At 36.5% G+C, this 22,691-nt stretch overlaps 2 protein-coding genes across 5 annotated transcripts; one reads left to right on the top strand and one right to left on the bottom strand.

Annotated features, from left to right (window-relative positions):
• The first annotated feature begins 920 nt into the window (after positions 1 to 920).
• buc2l (bucky ball 2-like) lies at positions 921 to 7,982 on the top strand. Of its 3 annotated transcripts, XM_065242693.2 has the most exons (5): positions 932 to 1,019; positions 1,286 to 1,495; positions 3,254 to 4,729; positions 4,850 to 5,455; positions 5,877 to 7,982. In XM_065242693.2, exons 2-5 carry the CDS (start codon positions 1,288 to 1,290, stop codon positions 5,927 to 5,929), a joined length of 2,343 nt encoding a protein of 780 aa, XP_065098765.1. In that variant the 5' UTR covers positions 932 to 1,019; positions 1,286 to 1,287; the 3' UTR covers positions 5,930 to 7,982. The 3 variants fall into 3 exon arrangements, with proteins under 3 accessions (XP_065098764.1, XP_065098765.1, XP_065098763.1); XM_065242692.2 differs by having other exon boundaries at positions 921 to 988; positions 3,254 to 5,455; XM_065242691.2 differs by having other exon boundaries at positions 3,254 to 5,455.
• A 142-nt stretch (positions 7,983 to 8,124) lies between these two features.
• On the bottom strand, positions 8,125 to 20,960 carry LOC135720528 (alanine aminotransferase 2-like). 2 transcript variants are annotated; one of them, XM_065242694.1, is made up of 12 exons: positions 20,802 to 20,960; positions 17,894 to 18,069; positions 17,065 to 17,154; positions 16,875 to 16,983; positions 14,137 to 14,270; positions 13,716 to 13,959; positions 11,870 to 11,949; positions 11,608 to 11,744; positions 10,714 to 10,888; positions 10,482 to 10,637; positions 9,294 to 9,406; positions 8,125 to 8,354 (listed from the first exon to the last, which is right to left on the bottom strand). In XM_065242694.1, the coding sequence occupies exons 2-12, from the start codon at positions 18,029 to 18,031 to the stop codon at positions 8,264 to 8,266; spliced, it is 1,467 nt and encodes a 488-aa protein (XP_065098766.1). In that variant the 5' UTR covers positions 18,032 to 18,069; positions 20,802 to 20,960; the 3' UTR covers positions 8,125 to 8,263. The 2 variants fall into 2 exon arrangements, with proteins under 2 accessions (XP_065098766.1, XP_065098767.1); XM_065242695.2 differs by having other exon boundaries at positions 17,894 to 18,096; positions 20,802 to 20,936.
• Between the last annotated feature and the right edge of the window lie 1,731 nt (positions 20,961 to 22,691).

Here is a 22,691-nt window from a genome sequence, read left to right as displayed (position 1 = left end):
AAATAAACAAGAGCAAATGTTACAAAAATCAGCTGTGCACATGTAACACAATATCCTCCAAGCTTTATGCACTGCTTTATGGAAGTAAATTTCCATTTGCAGGTGCTTTCGGTCTGAACATACACAAACCCTCTGCAATATCATATTAACTGACTTTGGCCTGGATTCACAGACAAGGCTTAACTAAAGCAAGGACTAGGCCTTAAATTTACATTTAGTCATTTAGCAGACATTTTTGTCCTAAGCGACTTACAAATGAGGTACAATTAGAGCAAGACGTGTGCACTAAAACTAGTCTAATAAAGTCTAACACAGTAGCCAAGGGTTAGTATTTATTCATTTATTTATTTTTTTTGACAGAGAATGTAGATAAAGATTGAAAAAAGAAAAGATATTAGCAAGTGAGGTGGTGGGGAAGAGATGTTTTTTAGCAGATTCTTAAAGATTTCTAAAGAGTCACCACCAAATCTTGTCTGCTTTTGTGTTTCCTGTGTTTTCTTTATTTTCATGTAAAGCTGCCTTATAACAGTATAAGATTGTAAGCAAGCACTATATAAATTAACTGTTTGAGTTGCAATGTGGAAATTTGCTTAAGAGAGCAGAACAACCACAAAGGGCGTTATTGTCTATTTAAAACATTTCAACTGAGTTTGAATCATCAAAGATCTCATTAGCATGCAGGTCACATAAGAATTTGACACAAATCATGAAATAAATAAATCATAAGTTTCTTCATTATTATCATCATTGTTATTTCAAGTACAAACTTTATTAATGTCAACACATATAAAGAAGCTGACATGATATATATGTGATCTCTCTAATAACATTAGATCTCATTTCCCATCATGATAAAGCTACCTAATCAGGCAATGCCTAATCCTAATTAACCTGTCTAATTATATGGGTGTGGTTTCCTGCGGGTTCACAACACACTTTTGATTTAAAACTTAAAGGGGAAATTGTTTTGGTTGTTTTATTCTGATTGGTAAATCCTTTCTTTTGTTGAATACAGCTTGGTAAGATAAGCAACAACATCAACATTATAATAATTAAAATAAGATTAATTTCGTTTTAAATGTGGTAGTTTAGTCAAGCCAATTGATTACACAAAACATTTGATCAATGATTATCAGTCTTTAATGTAGCTTCAAATCACTTTCTTTTGTATTTATTTGATGTATGGCTGCATTAAGATGTAGAAACTGATTTTTGCTTGTGTTTGCTTTATTATTATTATCTTTTACTTATTGAATCTCTTGTGAATGTTTGTGTCATATTGCAGTCATGGCTGCTTTAGCTGCTCAAGAGTCCACCAGAGGTGTGTCAGATCTGCATTCACAGGCACCGCTTCACACTGCTCCTCTTACCTCCAGAGTTTTACACCACGATGAACAGTTTCAACGGCACCCACCCTTTTATATTCCCAATCCCCAGCCTGTCCTGCCACAGCAGTGGCCCCTGTCTGCTCCCTATGTGCCATACACTGGCTTAGGTATGTTGTCTAATGCAATGCATTTTCAGCAATAGAAAGAATCTGCTAATAGTTTTTATCATTGATTATTGTCCTGAAAACACCTGCATTACATTACTGCAGGCAGTTTCAGATAGCCTGTTTTCTGTGTACTTTAGCTTTCTTTCTCACGATTGCTGATCATTTTGTCAAACTACATCAGAAATTGACACTGTATACTTTTCCATCTCTGTTATACAATAGGATAGCATTATTATTTGCATATTTATGAGGTCAATAATAACCACTGTAGCACATGGATGGTTTCACAACAGTTAGTCCATCTGTTGAATGTATGGCATATAAATTCATTCTGGCTGTTTAAAGTTGCTTTAAATGTGCAAAAACCAATAATATTGTGTTTTATTGAACACAACACATGCAGTATTAGATCATGCTTGTTTCCAAAATGGTAGCATTAAAATTATTACATTGTGGGTTGGTTTGCTGTTAAACTCATGCATTTTCACACTGTAGACATCTGAGACCAAAACATGGGTTTAATCTCTCATGCACAGTGGTTTTTATACCTTGTTTTTATAATCAAGTGTTAAGTTCTGTCTGAAATTACTACTTTTTTATCAATACTTTACTTTAAGTATGAACCTGGCTAAAGATCATCAAAGTTTGATTTCACATTGATTTCTATCTTTGACATGATCAATATTAAAGATGAAAAGGATTATATTTTCACAGAATGTTCTTTAAATTATGTAGGATGATTTTTGTGAAGAGAAAAAAACACAATGGGGTGGTTTCTGTACAGTGTTTTTCCTAGTCTCGTACTAAAATGCATGCTTGAGCAGCCTTAATTTAAAAACATCTTGTATGGACCTATCTTAACACACCAGTGCCATTGTTTTGTCTCAAGATGCACACCAGTATTTTTATTTATCTTTTTTATGGTTTGATTCTAAAAACTATAATTATTAATAATAATAATAATAATAATAATAATAATAATAATAATAATAATAATAATTATTATTATTATTATTATTATTATTATTATTATTATTATTATTATTATTATTATTATTATTATTATTATTATTATTAATAAACAGCTAAGTAAAAATACTAAAGAAACACGTTATCATTTACCAGTCTATAGTGTTTTTTTTTTGTTTTGTTTTTTTTGCCTTAGCATTCCCATCCAGTGCTACTGACAAACCTGGAAACATTATGTAAAAGCTGTTTTACTGGGAAATATAAATTGTTTATGTTTACAGAAGTATAAAGAGGTGAAAAAGCAAGACCATCGTGTTAAGAGGCAGATGTAAAGATATGTTACAGATATAGACCGTTTCAGAAGCAACAACATAAACAAATGGCTTTTGTGGATTGAACGCAACTTGCTACTTCCACATAGAATCAATAACAACAGAGTCCTTTTACAGTTGTTTATTTCTGATAACAAGGGAAATAAATGACAAGTAGATTACCTTCGTTCGGACTAAAATGCATGCTTGAGCAGCCTTAATTTAAAAACATCTTGTATGGACCTATCTTAACACACCAGTGCCATTGTTTTGTCTCAAGATGCACACCAGTATTTTTATTTATCTTTTGTATGGTTTGATTCTAAAAACTAAAACTTCCTAATATAACTAAGGCCTAGTCCTAAATTAATCTATACCCTGTCTGGGTAACCGCCCCAATGACTTTAGCTGGGTTTTTACAGACTAAATCCTATTAGTGAAAATAACACGATAAACTACAGTATTCTTTGTTTTTAAGGTTATGGTATGGTGATGCCGCCACCATTACTCTTCCCTCCTTGCCTGGAAGTCCCTGGATACATGTTTCCTCATGCTCAGCTGAACATGTTGGACTACAGACGTGTGACGAACCCCATCCCAGCTCCAAATATCGCCCTCCAGGCTCATCGTTTCCGCTTTCACAACACTGTGCCTGTCAATCGGGTGATGGTCAACTCTGAGGTCCAAACCGAGCCGCTGGGTCGAGGTTCTACACAGAATTCCAATGCGGGCTCAGAATCGGGCAGAGGAACTGGCTGTGACTCTCCAATCTCTGTGTCGGCCAGCTTCTCCGAAAACAAATCTGTAGCTTGCCCCGAACATACGCCCGTGTTCACTCGCAACCGAGTTGTCGCCACCAATACTATTAACACTTCAGGTAGGTCTGCGGTTCACAAAAGCGAAATCCTCCTTCAGACAGAACGGGTCCAAATGAAATTCAACGAAACTCCTTCGAGGTTCAAGTTTGTTGGCGCCAATGAGAACTCTGAGATCGCTTGTCAAGATGCTGGTGACCTTTTGCAATGCAGTCTGGGCTCGATACGCTCCGAGGATTCATGCTCTTACCAGTCCATAGCTTTTAAAAAGGAGAAACGGGGGGTTAAAGCTGGATGCTCGAGAAAGCATTGCCTACCTGCTTGTAAGGAAATGGCCATGGTTAGGATGTCTCCATCTTGTGGTGCATTTAAAGCTTGTCCTAAACCAAGCAGATCAAATGCTGCTAAGAGTTTTGAAGCACACAGAAGCTTGAAATTTCAGAGAGCCTCCGACTCATCGAAGGGCAAGCCTGATGGAAACTCTTCCCATAACGTTTGCTTTAAGATCCTTCGGCTGCCCTTCGACATGCAGACGTGTCGGCTAGAAGCATCCATCTGGTCTGTGGAGTCTTTGCTGCCGTATGTGCCATCCAGAGAGCAGCTGATCAAGAATGGTCTCGTGACCCCTCAGAAAAGTCCCCAGAAGGATTTTCGGCATCCCATTGACACAGGGAAGTGTCAGCTAGAGGCATCCATCTGGTCGGTAGAGTCTCTGATGCCTTATGTGCCACCCAGAGAGCAGCTTATCAAAAATGGTCCTGTGACTCCTCAAAGTCCAGAGAAGGATCTTCAGCATCCCATTGAGACACAGAAGGGTCAGCTAGAGGCATCCATCTGGTCGGTAGAGTCTCTGATGCCTTATGTGCCATCCAGAGAGCAGCTTATCAAAAATGGTCTTGTGACCCCTCAGAAAAGTCCACAGAAGGATCTTCAGCATCCCATTGAGACACAGAAGTGTCAGCTGGAGGCATCCATTTGGTCGGTAGAGTCTCTGATGCCTTATGTGCCATCCAGAGAGCAGCTGATCAAGAATGGTCTCGTGACCCCTCAGAAAAGTCTACATGATGCTGTTCCTGAAGGGGACAATCTACAAATTAGCACATCCAGGCGGCCTCGCGGTCGAAACTTGTCTAACTGCGGTGAGTCACGCACCCCATATCGCCCTTCGACCAGCTGGCTGGCTGATTTTGGTAATGTCTACTACTACAGTAAATTACCTGCTTTACAGCAAATGCTTAACAGTGTTGATCTTTCTCCAGAGAAGAAGCAATATAAGGCCCTTGAAAGTCCTGTGCCTAAAGGAAAGCAGGCCATTGCGCCTGAGTTATGGCTGCATGAACACAAGATAAAAACGATGAACCAAAGACCAGAAGTCAGGATTGGCACCTCGTATCAGAAGCGCTGTTCCTTTCATTCGTGCAGGACCACAGCAGAGCACTGCAGCCCAAGACGTCTGCAGTCAGGTGTGAGCTCTGACTGGGTTTCTCATTTTTCGCTGGAGGAAAAAATCTCACGCTACTCCTGTAAAGACGACACCAGAGGAAAAGATCATCATAAAGTTTCAGACACTCTTTGCTGCAGAACAGAAGAGGACGCTGTAGTGAAGACATTTGACAAACACCAGGCTAGGCATGATGCCATGAGAGCTTACGATACCCAAAAGAGGATTTTGGGAAATCATTTAGTAAAATATCATCAGGCTAAACTAGGAGAACAACCTGACCTATGTGAAAATTGCAGATGCCTTCATGCCAGTTCTGCTTTAAATAGATGTGACGAACGTAGGCTAGGTGTTTGTGAACCGATTGAGGGAGATCACTGTGCATCACTGAGATGGAGAGAACCTCAGCAGAGATCACAGAAAGGTAAGACGTGTGTGTGTGTGTGTGTGTGTGTGTGTGTGTGTTACACAAGGTAACCTATACATCCTTAAACCCAAACCTTAACCAAATTGAAGTGTAATACAGTGTTAAATATTAGTCATTTATTCAAAATAATGTAAAAACACAAATGAAGATGTAATGCAAGCAAAAAACAACTCTCAATTAACCTGATTTTGGTTTAAAAAAGATATGCATGCATGCATTTAAATATATAAATATATATATATATATATATATATATATATATATATATATATATATATATATATATATATATATATATATATATATATATATATATATATATATATATATATATATATATATATATATATATATATATATTTTATTATTGTATAAAACACACAGGCATCACAATCTAATGTTTCTCTTTAATCCCCAGGTACCAGAGAAAAAGAAGAGAGGACATTGAGCACAAATGCCCAGCGCACATGACCTATGAATGAAGTGAAAGCACATTAATATCACAAACATTTTCAGCATTCTTAATTCTTATTAACTTTAATATTTTATTCAATGATTTAATAAAGTATTTTGACTGCAAACTGTTTTATATTGGGGCACAGTGATGTTTCAATGGCTTATTGAGTTAAGGGTTTACAATTTTTTTCGGTTGCTTAAACACATTTCTTGAAACTATGCCTCATGTTCTCAAAACAGTAAACACAATTCGATAACGTCTTACACAATTCTCCAAACATCCTATTTTCAGGTCAAAATGAAGATCTAAACTTAAAACCATTCACTCTTGCTAAAAAAAAAAAAAAAAAAAACATTTTTCCCTCAGACATCACGCACAAGCTTTCAAAAACACACACACTACAACATAGTATAACACACTGGTGCAATAAAATCAAAACAATATATCCAAAACTGGTAAGTTCCTTGTGGTTCTCCCACTCAAAAACCTTTTTACATGACAAAAAAAGACACAATTAATGTATGCATTAGCAAATTTTATTCATTCATGCTACACAGCGCAACTGTAGTTTTTTTTTTATATTATTCTGCCTCAACATCCCGTCTTTGTTCTGGGTCAGGTCAGAGAATCTTATCACATCACAGGCTATATTGGTCCTAGCCAAACACAGGGGTAAAATCCTCTTGCATGATCCACCCCTGGCATTCACCTACTGATATGTCTCTCTGTGTGGAAGGCAATTTGATGCATTTCTTTATTCCAGTAGCAGTCCAACAGTGTATGCACACTAAAGTTACTGTACAGGGCAGTCTTACTGTAAGTACACCTGTTGCCCTCCTTGAATGCTCTGAAAATGGAGGCAACGGTGAAGCGCCTCAAATTAGGCTGCACTCGTTGCTCAGCCTCCCTCATAGTCATACCATGGACAAGAACATGATCAACTAGTGGCTCGAATTTCATCTGAGACTGCTTGTCACCTTGCCCTTCGTCTCTCTCCTCCTCTTTCTACTCCTTCACAAAGTCTTCTCCCTCCTCCTCTTCGACCTATTCCTTCATTTCTCTGTGGATCCATTGTTCCAAAGCTCAGTGAACTGATTCAGGCCCTTTTATCTATTGAAGGATCTGATTGATGTGTTCAATTTTGACTCTTAGTGTTTCCACATTGGTAATTGTTTGCTATTTGAGCCTAAGCTGTGCTGAATTGAGTGAACAGTATTGAATGCTAGTGCTTTCCATATGACCAGATGGTGTAAGCACTGAGAAATGTAGGAATTTGTGTGTATAGTTTTGAAGTAACAGTTAACCAAATTTGACTCATGTGTTAAAGCAGGGGAGTAGTGTTTATAGTTCAGCAAAATGATTGTGCTTCTTGAAAAATGGCGTTATGGTTTTGAAATTTTACTTAAATAGCCTGGTTATAGTGTTTTAGCAAATGAGAAAAACTGTAATAATGGATCAACCATGGTAAATCAAGTATGGTTTAATTTTTGTAACTGGCAAACCTAACCATCATGCAGCTTTTACAGCTTTACTAAAACACATTTCTTCTTAGAACAGAATGTGTTAAAAACAACACTGTCAGTGTTTAGGGACATCTCAGTGTTACTGGAACAACACATTTTGTGTTACTTTTAACACAACTTGTTTTTTTAACACAACACAAAATAAGACTGTGTTAAAAAGCATAATAAACGTGTAAAAAATTAACAACCTTTCTTGGAGTCTAGTGACAAAATAAAATGATCACCTTAAAGTCCCGCAACCTTGGAAGTGCACATTTAAATGTATTTCTAGCAGAAAATGAGTCACCAGTGTTTGCAGAAATATTACTGCGCCCAAGGTTAAAGTGCTGCAAACTAAGTGCTCTTCCGCCAAACAATACAGTTCTCATTTTTTATCCGCTTAAAAAAATCGCCATGTTTTATTTTGTGCCACCATATTTGTGTAACTGCTCATGTAAATGTAGGGAAAACATGGAAGTGTTTGGTGGCTTCTAAATTCATCCCTGTTTGGATCCTAAGGAATAAATAGGACTAGGCTAAATGCTGACACATTCATGGCGTGCTGTACAAAGACTATGTGCACGCATTGAAAAAAGATAGGTATGTATTCATTTATCTAAGTTGAGGTAAGAACATAGTAAAATATTTTCCTTTAATATTGAACTTCAATGAATTAGTGTACAACAATAATAAATCAACTGCTAGTGTATAATAACTAAATATTTTAATTCTTCAATAAAAAGAAAACATATTAAAATACATTTTTTAATACAGTTGTGTTGACTGGAGTCTTGTATAGCAGCATTGGACCTATCACACAGACCTGCAGTTACTCATCCTCAACACTTATGAGTATTGTGCTGTAAAACACTGGTGAAACTCCTGAATCTTGCCCAACACTATCTTCAGTTTGTCTTTTGGAGGAAGTATTGTCATTCTGTTGGAAACAGACATTAAATGCATTTCAACAAAATACATTTAACAAACAACAACTTTAATCTGAAACAAAACTTTGTTGTACTATAAAAACATGCAAAACCCGTTTTTAAAATTAAAGGTACAGTGTGTAATTTTTAGAAGGATCTCTTGACAGAAACACAAAATGATTTACAAAACTATATTATCAGTGGTGTATAAAGACCTTTCATAATGAACCGGTATGTGTTTATTACCTTAGAACGAGACCTTTTTATCTACATACACCGAGGGTCCCCTTACATGGAAGTCACCATTTTGTGCCACCATTTTTCTACAGAAGCCCTTAACGGACACATTTTTTTACTAAGTTGTCTCCGACGATGACATGTTTGTCTGGTGGCGGCTACCGTAGCTTCTCTATGTGTTTCAAAAGCGAGAGGTGAGCAGTGGACTAAGCCATTGGTTGCAATTTGTGACCTCACCACTAGATGCCGCTAAAATGTACACACTGCACCTTTAACCTTGCAAGATTTTTGTAGTAGAAATGTGTAGAATTTTTAATTTTTGAGAGTTTCAAATGTGATTATGACACCAGTGTCTGCAGTAATGTTCAGCCAATATACTGCATCCATCGATATTTACATTTTTTAAATTTAAAATGTTCAGTCTCTATAAACTGTAGTTTAGTGCATTAGCACTTTACTCCTTAAGAAAAGCAATTTACATTCAGTTCATTTCGGGGTTTTTTGTATCTCATTTACTGTTTGTGTTAATCAGCCAGGTGGTTTTCTCAGTATCGGCCATTGATAAAGCCACATCACTCAACCACTACTCTTGCACTCTTGGTTTCAGTGCTTCACAGCAGAATACTAACTAGCTCTTCTCCAACAATTTTAGCTGTTTGAAGGCATTTGTCTTAAAACCCTGTGACATGACATGAATTGAAGTTGATTATAACCTGAAGTGATACGTTTCCTCTCGCTGACCGAATCCACTGCCAGGAACCAAACAGATGCCCTTCTCCTCCAGCAGCTTCATACAGTAAAACATGTCTGGAGATTCACCCTTCTCCTAAAATTACAATCAGTGGGAATTTCACTTCATGTCTTATGATCAATGTGTCTTTTAAACAGTTTTTCTGTTGTTCATTTTGTAAAATTTAAAACAAAAGCGTCTGAATTCACTGTGAACCACAGCTTTACCCAAGTTATTTCAGTGCAGTAGTCTTATACGATATGAATTGAGGTTTGGGAAAAACAACCTGAAGTCCTTATTAACTAGTCTTGAATCTTGATTTTCACATTTGTTTGTCTTTTAGGCAGGTGTGTGTGACCTGTACAGTATGCTTATCCAGTTTTAGACTCAAGAGGATGTCTGGTGTGACTAAATGCTCTAAAAGTTACAAAGTCATCAAGGTCATTATCAGATCTATTTTAACTGAAAGCGTTCACTGTCTGCATTTAAAGTTACAGACATTAAAACAGCGTGTTTTTTTGCTGGACATACTAAAAATAATGATCTGTGGGGAATTTTGAGTTGAAATTTTACAGACACATTCTGGGCACACCTGAGACTTATAATACATCTTGTAAAAATGCCATTATAGGTGCACTTTAAAGGTCACGTTCTTTCTGATCCGATTTTTTAAATCCTAGTTAGTGTGTAATGTTGCTATAACAGCATAAATAATACCTGTAAAATGAGTTCAATGACAGGCGATATATTTTCTTTTAGATTTGCCTTTCAAAGCCTACAGCGAATGGCCGGTTTGGACTACAGCCCTCCACTTCCTGCTTTAATGACATCAGTATAACAGTTTTTGACTAAACTCCGCCCACAGGAATACGTCAGTCGCCCGCTAAGCTAATGGGAAGCTAAGCTGCTGTCAAATCACAACACACTAAATAAGCTACACAATCAGAACTCGACACATATTTCTAAAGGAGGGACTTCATAGAACAAGGAAGACAGCAGTCCGTTTTAAGGACGGTGAAAACAGCGCTATACAGATAAGTAAAATGTTTAAAAAATACCGGGTTTTTATGTTATATTGCGCACTGTAAACACAATCAAAGCTTCAAAAACACAGAAAGAACCGGACCTTTAATACAATACAAGTCTGGATTTGTGAAGAGCTTCATCTAACCTTGGCCTCTAGAATGGCTTTTTGGGGCAGGTGGATGCGAGGGAACGTGTACATGGCCCCTTGAACTGGGTTGCACTTTATGCCAGGAATCTGATTTAGGATCTTCTGTGTGATGGCAGCTTTCTCTGCCAGTGCAGCCAACGTGTCTGAACGTTCCTGAGAGTGACACAGAAGAATTAGTCTGATGTAAGATCAGTTCACTGAAAGACTAGGAGGAAAGAAAAGAGAAAACCTTAATGAATGTGCCATAAGAGGGTTCATCTGGTTGGGGTGGATTGACCACCACATCTAGAAGAGCTTGACCAGGAACTGGAGGACACAGCCGTACCGATACCAGTTTAGTGAGCTGAGCTTTCACTTCAGGGTCAAGATTTACCACCTCCATATAGCCACCACGAAAACCACATCTGAGAGAGTCAAGTTAGAAAACAGGAGTAGTTTATAAATCCAATAAATGTTGAGCTCTTTAACAAAAATCTAAAACATCTACTATGCATGCCTTGAACCTGAAGCCACAAAATAATTATTAAACATGAACCAAATAATAAGAGTAACAATTTTTATTATTATTAGTAGTAGTAATATTAGTAGTAGTATTAGTAGTAAATATTTCTCAGCTAAGTAAGTAGACCAGTAGCTGTGTCTATGGTAATTCAATGAAATACTTATTATAATGAATGTAGCTGTGGTCTAGGTGTGCCAAGAAAACCTTTCTGTACTGGCAATTATTCATTTAAAGTCTTGTGATCGGCCATCAGATTCATGTGCTCTGTGATTGGTTGTAATGCTCATCGCTAAGTAAAAAAAAATCATCACGCTTTTATCCAATGGTAGAGAGCAGCAGTGTTTGTTGGTATCCTACAATAATAGACCATATTTTCCCAAAACTATATCGCGTTTTGTTGAAAGATTAATTAATTTGATTTGTTGATGCTGATAATATTCTTATTTTTTAAAGTTATATAACCGTTATGAATTACAGTTACCAGTTGTATCCTTATGAAGTAATCCCACTACATGTGATCCGTTAATTCCTAAGCCTGCTCTCAGACTAATTCCATGCCTATTGTCAATAACACGTACAGTAAGATCAATAACTTGGTATATTTATTGTACGGACACTTACTCTCCCATGTAACACTTTGAGGTTGAGTGAAATGAAGCCAGTTCCACTGTTTCTGAGTATTCTGCCCCCATTTCAAACAAAACCTTCTTAAAGGAGTGAAACTCACACCCATCAGCGTAAACATTGTCCTGATAGACCTGCAAAAAAAGCAAGACCAACTGAGATCTTTATCCTTATTCATTTATGCGTATGCTTGCGTAAACAATGAGATATAAATATAAATAAATATTAAAAGAATGAGCATATGATGTATGTGAATGACCTCATCAGCCATGAGGAAAAGTCTCTCTTCTGCAGCAAATCGGATCACGTCCTCAATGCACTGTCGGCTTTGCACTTGACCTGTGGAGTAAAGTCAAGAGATGTTGAAAAGATAGCTTGAAAAATGGAGTTTAGACGAAGGACAACAAAACTAGAAGTATGGTGTGATGCATGAAAAGAGAGAGCGTTCGCCATAGACAGGCTCTTAAAACTGCCAGATCCACTTATCTCAGCAAACTTATCAAAGAAAATCAGAATAATCCCCCTTTCCTTTCCTAATATACTGTAAGAGTCAAAAGAAACAGATATCAAGCTACAGCACAATAGTAATGACTTCATGAATTTCTTCACAAACAAAATCATGTTGGTCTGTTTTTCGCAGTCAAGACCCTAGGTATGATGTTGGATAGCAATCTATCATTTGATAGTCACACCTTTGGTGCACAGCATTCTTCCATCTTAAAAATATTTCAAATGCGCCACATGCTGTCTGCTTCAGATGCCGAGAAGCTTATCCAAGCTTATTCATGACCTCAAGAATTGACTATTATAACTCATTACTGGTGGGGGGGTGTCATGCAAATCTATTAAATAAACTCGAGCTAGCACAAAATGCAACTGCAAGAGTGCTTACGAGATTAAAGAGGTACAAGTACATAAGCCCAATTCTAGCAATACTACACTGGCTGCATGTTAAGTATCGCATACATCTTAAAATATTGATAATCACTTAAAAGCCTTGAATGGTCTAGCACCTCCGTATCTCTGGGAGTTCCTATCAGACATCAGCGGACATTACACTTTTGCAAAATTCTGGTCTGTTATCACCCTATAGTAATTATTCATGATACTTGTATTGATACATAGAGTACTGTAGTACTCAATTGTTGCACTATAACAACATCGCTTAATATGTTGCACGTAAAGAAACACTATGTAGTTTTTGTACCTTTAAATAATGTCTCTAAAATTATTTCAGTGATATAACAACTTTAAACTGGACAAATTGTACTGTTGCTGAAACCTGAGCAACCTTCTAGCTGCTACAAGCACACTCTGAAAGTGGCGGTGGAGGGTAGAGCACGCAGCCCCGCCCCTCCCCCTGCCTGCAGAAGAGTGTCTGATACCAGGCACTTTTGCACTTTTCAACCACATGGGGGAGCTGTAAGTCATTTTTACATGGAAACTACATAGTGTTGCTTTAATAAAAACTTCTACACTTTAATATATAAATTGTCATTTTTGTGTGTTTTGATTTCACTTGTGAGTGCTATGAAAATTTTTACACCAGTGGGGCCCATTTTCATGGTCTCGCCGAGGGCCCCATAACCCCATAGGCCGGCCCTGGTGTTACCCTCCTGGCTAAGCCTGGTTTTCTCACAGGGGTTTTTCTGTCTCACTAAAGGAATTTCTCACCCCTTGACCGCTGTCACCCTGTTGGCTTGCTTACCAGGAGACTGCTGACATTAGCTTAACTAATGAATTTCATTAGTACATTACATTAATACTAGTATTAGTATATAGTTTAGAATGTGAGTATTACTTATTGCATTATTCTATTAGTAACAAAATTTAAATACCTCCATGTACTCCATTCAAGTTTATGTTCATAATTAAGCTTGGAATTGAGTACTACTTATTACCTTATTTAAATAAGAAGTACATTTTAATAACTTCATCCTAAACTGTTTATAAACTGCCATGTGTTTGTTGTTGTTTGCATTTTGTGCTTTCTTTGTTTCTTTTTCACGTGAAGCTGTTTGGAACGACAAACAATCGTGAAAAGTGCTCTACAAATAAAACTTTATTAAAATGTCCATCATATGGTTTGTTATGTGTCGTCATACCTGTTGGGTTGCCGGGGTTGATAATGCACAATGCTCGCGGTGTGCAGTGAGTTTTTGCCTTTTGCAGGGCGCGCCGTAACTCATTGACATCCAAACTCCAGCAGTGATCTTCATCCAGATAATAATTGATCTGTACTGCACCCAGCTCAGCCAGAGCGGCCGAATACAGCGGATACTGAGGGATGGAGATCATAACTCCTGTACGAGACGCTCCTTCACCCGACACTAATAACTTAAGCATGGTCTGACACAAACACACAAACATACACAAGTTCTTTAAAACCATTGATATTTTGTCTTTTTGTTTGTCTGATGTTTAATTTAGTGCGGCAGTACATGATACGCTTGCTTTCCGGCACAACACTTTTACAGTATTTGTCATGTCATCTCTGTGGTATTGTTTTAATTTCTACTAATTTACCACAATTGCATTACTGGCTCCTGTGGAGAGATAGATGTTGTCAGGATCACATGTCACTCCTCCATCTCGCCGTTCAATGTATTGAGCAACGTCCTGTCGAATCATTTCAATCCCTTGGCTCACACTGTAAGCACCTGAACGATTAAAAACGCAGCACAATTGTAAAAAAAATACATGTACATCACCTTTGAAATGTTTAGTATCACTTATTCATAGGGCTGTCAAAAGATTAATTACGATTCTTTTTCAAATTTGTGATTGCATAATATATTTGCGTGTGTATTGTGTGTAATTATTGTGTATATATAAACACACACATACATTAAGAAATTTAAGAAACATGTTATTTATGTATATATTTTTACATTTATATATCAAATATATCAAAATATAATAAAAATATTATATATATAAAATACATAAACGTTTCTTAAATACATAAATGCATGTGTGCATTTATATACAACATAATTACACACATTGCACATATTATGCAAAACAAACTTTTATTTTGTATGCGATTAATCGCAATTAATCTTTTGACATCCCTACTTATTCTTGATTGCTATTCTTTATATATTTTTAATAATAGAAACTCATTAAAATGAAGAATTATACGAAACAAAACAAATAATAATTGTTCAATTAAAGCAACCGCCCTTCTAAGATTTTGTAAATATGTGGTCTACTCCCATCATCAGCCGGAGATGCTTTTTAAACCGTTTATAAAGGGATAGTTCACTTTAAAATGAAAATTCTGTCATCATTTACTCGTCCTCATGTTGTTCTTTATCTGTATGAATTTCTTTTTTCTGATGAACACAAAAGAAGATATTTTGAGAAATGATGGTAAACACACAGCAGTAAGTGACCATAGACTTCCATATAGGGCTGGGACAACGCGTCGACGTTATCGACGACGTCGACGCAAAAAATACGTCGACACAAAATATGCGCGTCGATTCGTCAGACCCAAAAAGGCGGCGCCGTTAGTAGCAACGCGAGTGGCTCCAGTCCATGCCAGCAAGTGTGAGCAGTGCGTAAGCGGCGCATGTTTTTTCAGCGCCCATGTTAACAAGCATGCACCCTGCCACATGAGCAGCGCGAGCTTGCGGCTCTGTAGCAACAGTGTTGCAATCGTTTCTGCGTGGGTTCTGCTGCGCTGCTCAAGCTCAATTAAAGTGAAAGTGCTTTGTTTATGGGTTAAATGCTCGTGGATTGACGCGAAAGAGTGTTATTTTACCATAAAATCATGAATGTGATGCCAAGTGTGTTTTAAACAGTCATGACTGAGCAATTTAACAAAAAGCAATGATATATGTCACTGTTGCCAGAAGACTGCGCTTTTATTCACTCTCTGTACAGCAGTAAATGAGTCCTCATCTATCTTAATAAACTAAGGAGAAAGAGATTTAATAATGTATGTGCTTCTTAAGTCTAATTGTGTTTATATCTGTCATTACATGGACTAGAACAGCACGAAAACAATGTGGATTAAACAAATCAAGTTATAAAAATTACACTGTGTGACCATCAAAAGGCACATTGAAGAGGTTTTGCTCATAAATGAATGCAAAATAAAGTAATTTGAACTTGAGATTTTTATACGGTTACTAAACTGCACAGTATGCACTGCAAACGCTTTATTAAATGCTACCTCTGACTAAGAATGCATTATTTTGCACTTGTATAGTCTTTTTTATTTTGAAATTTCAAGAGCAATCAACATATATAGAAATTTTTACATTCAGATATGTAAATCAACATGTATAAATTGCTATTAGTTAATTAATGGGGAGATAATCGGACTGATAAAATGAATCGTTAGATTAATCGATGCATCGAAAAAATAATCGCTAGATTAATCGTTTAAAAAATAATCGTTTATCCCAGCCCTACTTCCATAGTAGGAATAAAAATAATAATAGAATTTAATGGGTACAGTCAACTGTGTGCTTACCATCATTTATCAAAATATTTTCTTCATCATTTATCACAAAACTTCCAAAATATTTTTTTCCTACTATGGAAGTCAATAGTCACATACTGCTGTGTGTTTGCCATCATTTCTCGAAATATCTTCTTTTGTTCATTAGAAAAAAGAAATTCATACAGGTTTAGAACAACATGAGGATGAGTAAATGATGACAGAATTTTCATGTTAAAGTAAACTATCTCTTTAAAGGAGTTCCTGTCAATGCTAGGCTCTTATCGGCTGCTTGGCTTTATTACATTATTCTGTTCAAGTCATCCTTTTTAAAACTTTATTTTTCAAATAATATTTTAGTGTTGTAATGAAATCGTACAGTGTTGTATAAGCTGAAATGTCAAGTATTTAGGGTAAACTCCACTTCCACTTGAGCAATAGCCGTAAACTGCAGGATCTCTTAAACCTAAATGAAATTAAATCCTAATTTCTAATTCTAATCGACTTCAAGTCTCCTCAAAAAAGCTCAAGATGTGTTTCGTGCCAAGAGAGGTCTCACTAAATACTGACTGATGCGTGAAGAAGACATTTAGTGCTGAAAATTGTTTTGTTTTAATTTTGTGAACATATTTCCTGTATTTTCTCTTTGTATGGATGGACATTAAAACTTTGATAAAAAGACAAAGCTGGTGATGGTGGCCAAATTGCACATTACTGTATATTGTGAATATATGTGTAACAATTTATTAGACATAAACCCAGACGTATTGTTAGATTTGAAATAAATATGAAAATGAAAAGAGCTTAGTACCAAGACTTCCTCCTCCACACGCTTGGAGAATGCGACGTGCTCTGCTTTTGGCATCGTCTGGAAACCTACTGTCTTCAAGAAGATCTGGGTAAGAGCACAGTGCCAAAACCTGAGGAATAAATGGAGCACAGCTAGAGTACATGTACAGTAACTACAGCTCAGAAAACACTCACACATCTCTGAAACACACCTGTCTGAAGAAGGTAATAGGTTTCTGGCCCATTGCCTGACAGTCGCCAATGTTGGCTTTAATCACCTCTGTGAAAGGCTTCTTCATACCCTATAATGATGAGGATGATGATGATAGATGTCATTATTGCAAAGTGAAGATCAAATCTTAACCCATGATGAGAATTCGGTCATCTTTAACTCAAAAACATATATGACACACTGGCTTTCTTTTGTGTTAAACTTCAGTTATTTTTTATATTTTACTATATATGAGCCTCATATAAAACACTACAATATAATATCATGTATTCTTTAGAGTTGAGAATATGTGCTTATTTCTTTTTTAGTCTGCTTTTTTGTGCCTCATTCAAAAATGCAAACTTGTGAAAAGTGCAACAAAACCTAAATTAAATTGAATGTTGAGTTTATCTGCTGCTATGTTTTTTTCACATCTCTGTTATATGGAGTAACTCTTTTAAATGTAAATGGGGATACATTTTAAAGAGCATCTATTACTCTTGTCCTAATTTGACCTTTCCTAAAGTGTGTAATGGCTGAGTTGTCCTTCAGTTACTTAATAATAATAATAATTATAATAAAGTGACAAGACGCAAGATGTTACATATTTGCATAATGCCCGCCCACACACTGAATGTTGATGCAGTTTTTTTAGTATCTGTTCACAGCTTTTAGTTTTCTTGATAAAGAAACTAACTGTGCATTTCATTCTGTGATCAAGTGCATGTATATACCTGTAGACATATACATATATATGTGTTTGTGTATGTATGTTTGTATATAGATTTACACATTTATGTATTTATGTATATAGATGAATTTACGCTCACCATCTTGAGCTCTTTCTCGATCTGAAGGGCCCTCTGGACAATGGGACCTCGCACCGCATATTCTACACTTATAACATTAGGATTGATGGTGTCCATAGTCAGCACTCTGTCGTGCTGTTTGAAGCCGTTCTCCGTCATTTGAGCTCTGCAAGTTCCTGTTTCCTTCCTAAAAACGTCTGCATACAACCATAACAGCACTTTCACTACACAGCAACAACAGCATGGTGACAACCAGGGATGGGCAGTATTTTGATACATGTATTTCACAAAATAGGATTTTGTAATTTGTATTTGATAGGGTTGATTAAAATGCCTTCTTATTTTGTATCAAAATACTTCAGTGTTTTGTATTTATTAAAATACTTATGTAAAAAGTCTACAATGATGACATCATAGAAATGCAGCCTTTGATTGATAACTGCTGAGAAGTTTGCACAGCCAAGGTAAGAAACGTGCAAGCTTTTCATCAATTTTTTGCATAATTTGCTATAATTTTTAACAGTTCATGTTAAGTTTGGGTGTTTTTTTTAGTAGCCTAGGCTAAATAGTTTAGCTTGTTACTTTCAGCCTATGTTGGTTGTGCACGAAAAACATAAACACACAACAACAACAACAACTGGGATTTTAATGCCATGATATTGGTGTAGTGGTCTAAACTTACGTGTAGCTGCAGCTTTTACCGTGAGCCACTCTACAACACAGATACGAGTAGGACCGCGTGTGAAAGAGCTGGTCACGGCAGCGCATGTGTATTGTAAAGTCTGTTTCAAACCATACCCCTAGTTAAAGTAGCTGTTTAGGAGGATCACAATATTTTGTTTTGCATACCATTGCATAAATGACTGCCTGACACACAATATATTATTATATTTATGATAACCATCAAATGATTAACTTGTTGCTTTGAATACAGGTGCCATCAGTTTTCTTCTTATAAATGACTTGTTTGTTAGTGTTGCTAATGCAAAGTAGGCCCTTCGTTCCGGTTGCATGTATCAGATTTTTGTATATCTCCGTTAGAGTCAATGTAATGGTGAAGCAATAGATCAAATAGTCCAACTGATGGAAGGTTTGCGAAGAAATTTAATGCTCTCTTGTAAACGTTTTTTTTTTTTTCAAAATACAAAAATACAGAAGTGCATTTTAATACATTTGAAACTAAGATATTTGGTATTTTATTTTAAAATACATTTTAATGTATCTTTGTCCAACCCTGGTGACAACAACAATGACACAGGGTTGCCAACTCTCACCCATTTGGGCTTTATCTCAAACTGCCGAAATAAATCTCACACGAATTAACAATCCAGTCTAAAGAAAATGTAAAATATGCAGAAATCCGCTCATATGACTTTGTTTTTCTATCAGGAGGGAGCTTAACTGTTCTGCTTAAGCTCCATACCTTCTTATCTGGACAGATTTAAAGGTTACATTCTTTCTGATACCAACAACTTTAGTTAGTGTGTATTGTTGCTCACTGCCAGGCAACATATTTTTGTATTTTGAATTCCCGTTTCAAAGCGTACAGGGAACGGTTGGTTTGGACTACAGCCCTCTACTTCCTGATTGAATGACGTCAATAAAACAGTTTTTGACTAAACTCCGCCCACAGGAATACGTCAGTCGCCAGCTAAGCTCAATAAGCAAAATTTAACATATATATTAAAGGGGACATTTCACAAGATGCATGTGAAGTTTTAGCTCAAAATATCATATAGATCATTTATTATAACATGTTAAAATTGCCACTTTGTAGGTGTGAGCAAAAACTCACGGTGTGTCCTTTTAAATGCAAATGAGCTGATCTCTGCACTAAATGGCAGTGTTATGGTTGGATAGTGCGATTAAAGGGGCAGTATTGTCCCCTTCTGACATCACAAGGGGAGCCAAATTTCAATTACCTATTTTTCACATGCTTGCAGAGAATGGTTTACCAAAACTAAGTTACTGGGTTGTTCTTTTTTACATTTTCTATGTTGATAGAAGCACTGGGGACCCAATTATAGCACTTAAAAATGAAAAAGTCAGATTTTCATGATATGTCCCCTTTAAAGCAATAATGGGTGATCATAACCGTTATTATACATGTACCCCCCTCCACAAACCCAAAAACCCTAAAATCTCACCTCAGCCACAAAGCTAAAGTTGGCAACCCTGGCTTACTAAAGGTCTTAACACATTTGCTATGGTGTTGCTACTGTAAGTAATTTCCTTAAGTATTCTGTGTGGTTGTTATGGCGTGGCTAGACAGCTGCAAGATTAATTTCAGGACTGCTAGCTAGCAAGCCCCTCCTCCAGCTCTATAATGCACAAACAGATCTTTCAATGATCAGTAATGTGCAGCAACCCTAACTGAGATCACAAAACCATGATAAACAAGTCATTTAAATGAAAACTGCCTAACTAACCTATCCGCCTCATTTATCTTTAATCTAGATGAACAGCATTATCAGACTAAAACTACTTAAAGTAAAATGAAATACGTATAAAACCTCTTTGGAAAGAGGGTTAGTGAATATTTGAATCTTTAGAAAAGTTTAGTAAGTCTTCACCTCAGTAATCACATGTGTCATAACACCGAACCTATAACTCTGACTTGTGTATTTGGTAAACACTTTACAATAAGGTTGTAGTTAATGCATTAGCTTACATGGACTAACAATAAACAATACTTATACAGCATTTATTAATCAGTTCATGTTCATTCCAGCATTTACGAATACATTTTTAAAATCAAAAGTTGTAAATATTAACTTGAACAACTGTATTGCTGTTTATTGTTAATTCATGTTGGCTATACTAATGTTAACAAACTCAGCCTTCTTGTTAAGCGTTACTGTGCGTTTCATTTCAAATACAACACCACAAACATTTTTCAAGTCATATTTTAAAGATTAAAATACGCTACCTTATTTGATCCCGTTTGGGATATTTCAGTAATCCAGCTTTTACTCTTTCTCGTCTCTCTCTGTCTCTCACTGCTGCTCAGTGTTGACTGTTCCATTGATGTAAAGAGATTTTGATCACGTGGCATTACGGGCCCTTTCCGCCCACCCATTTCGGTTTCACAAGACGTTTCTGCTTGGACTTTTAATGTGTTGGATTGTGTCTTCTCAGGAGGCCGAGGGTAGGAGCGCTGGTGACATCTGATCTTCACGAGCATGTGATGTGACCTGGAAGACATTTGGGCGAAAAGAATGCGCTGCTGTCCTTTACAACGCGTCCCATTTCAATGTGACAAAATGTACAAATGTTCCAGTATGTTAGCAAAACGACACAAGCCATATATCCGTCACTTTACCAGCTGTTAAATGGTGAAAACAGTCCAGCTCCTTTCTTGTAATGTAAGGGACAGAGACACATAAAGATAACACATCAACAAACCCCCTGCATGACATCTGTTGCCATGTGTAATACTTTTAAACATAAGAGAGAGGACAGAATGTGAACTTCATTCACAGATTCACTCACTCACTCGCGCACGCGCACGCACCAACACACACAAACACACACACGCGCACGCACATACACAAAAACACGCACATACACAAAAACACGCGCACACACAAAAACACGCGCACACACGCTCTCACTCACACACACACACACTTGAAGTCAATTATCAGCTCTTCTATATTTGTTATGTTGAATTAATTAAAGGTCGATTAGATTTCACTGCACAAAGCTGTTGCTGAGTGTCCTGTCCCAGCCAACATTGGTATGTGGTCCCATCTGGGCAACATGGGTTACATGTGGGCATGGGCTTCACATGGGCAATATATGTGGGTCTCATGTGGGCCCCATATGGTTTTGCCCATGTGGGATAATAATGTGGGGCCCACATGGCACCTATGTGGGCAAAACATTTTTATGCTTGAAATACATCTTTATACATTTACAATCTTAAAATAATAACTTTTGGTTGATTTTCACTTTTATACAAAGAGCAAATAATATAACAGATATGATTTGATCAAACATTTTAAATAAAAATGCATTATTTTTTTACATTTAATTAACATTGATATGTGGGCCCCACGTGGGTCCCATATGGGCAACATGGGTTTCATGTGGCCATGGGCTTAACATGGGCAATATATATGGGTCCCATGTGGGTTGAGTATGTGGGTCCCATATAGGTATGACCATGTTGGATGATAATATGGGGCCCATATGGGACCTATGTGGGCAAAATAATTTCATGCTTAAAATACATTTTATATACATTTAAACTCTTAAAATTTTTAATTTTGGTTGATAGTCACTTTTATACAAAGAGCAAATAATATCACAGATAGCATATGATCAGTATAAAACATTTTAAATAAAAATGCATTATTGTTTACATTTAATTGTGATATTTATAATGTTTACCTGCCAATTATTAATTTTAATTTGCACAGCTGAGTGAGTGAAGATAAGAAATGTCAGAAAGTTCATCAGTTTGTTAGTGTGTTAATTAAAGAAATGTTTCAAACATTCTGAAAGGAGTCTGATTAGTGGAGTCAGGTGTTTCATATAAGGAGACCTCATTACGATCTGCTCACTGCTGCGACACATTACGCTTGACAAAGTAGTCCTGCTTCAAATATTTTAAGAGTTTGACTTCTTTCAATGCTTATTTTAAGTGTTACACTGTAAAAAAAAACTTTGCTGCCTTAAAATGTTTTGTTAAATCAACTCAGATTTACAAGTCATGTAAACAGAGATGAGTTGTCAAAACTTATAAAATATAGTTCAGAAAATTCAACTTAATTTTATAAGTTATAACAACTCATCTCTAGTCAAGATAATAGTA

This window comes from Paramisgurnus dabryanus, chromosome 1 (assembly GCF_030506205.2).
Source record: "Paramisgurnus dabryanus chromosome 1, PD_genome_1.1, whole genome shotgun sequence".
Taxonomy (NCBI): Eukaryota; Metazoa; Chordata; class Actinopteri; order Cypriniformes; family Cobitidae; genus Paramisgurnus; species Paramisgurnus dabryanus.
The sequence above is the reverse complement of the archived record's forward strand: the minus strand, read 5'-3'. Positions and strand labels throughout refer to the sequence as shown.

Bases quoted from the DNA above. Each gene is read 5' to 3' on its own strand.
- LOC135720528 (XM_065242694.1), bottom strand. From the start codon at position 18,031: ATGACGGAGAACGGCTTCAAACAGCACGACAGAGTGCTGACTATGGAC. The intron at 16,984-17,064 runs GTGTGTTTCAGA...TTTATTCCTCAG, and splicing joins CTATTACCTTCTTCAGACAG to GTTTTGGCACTGTGCTCTTA. The intron at 9,407-10,481 runs GTTAGATGAAGC...TTGTAATTTTAG, and splicing joins AAGCCATTCTAGAGGCCAAG to GAGAAGGGTGAATCTCCAGA.
- buc2l (XM_065242692.2), top strand. From the start codon at position 1,288: ATGGCTGCTTTAGCTGCTCAAGAGTCCACCAGAGGTGTGTCAGATCTG. The intron at 1,496-3,253 runs GTATGTTGTCTA...TTTGTTTTTAAG, and splicing joins TGTGCCATACACTGGCTTAG to GTTATGGTATGGTGATGCCG. The intron at 5,456-5,876 runs GTAAGACGTGTG...TTTAATCCCCAG, and splicing joins TCAGCAGAGATCACAGAAAG to GTACCAGAGAAAAAGAAGAG.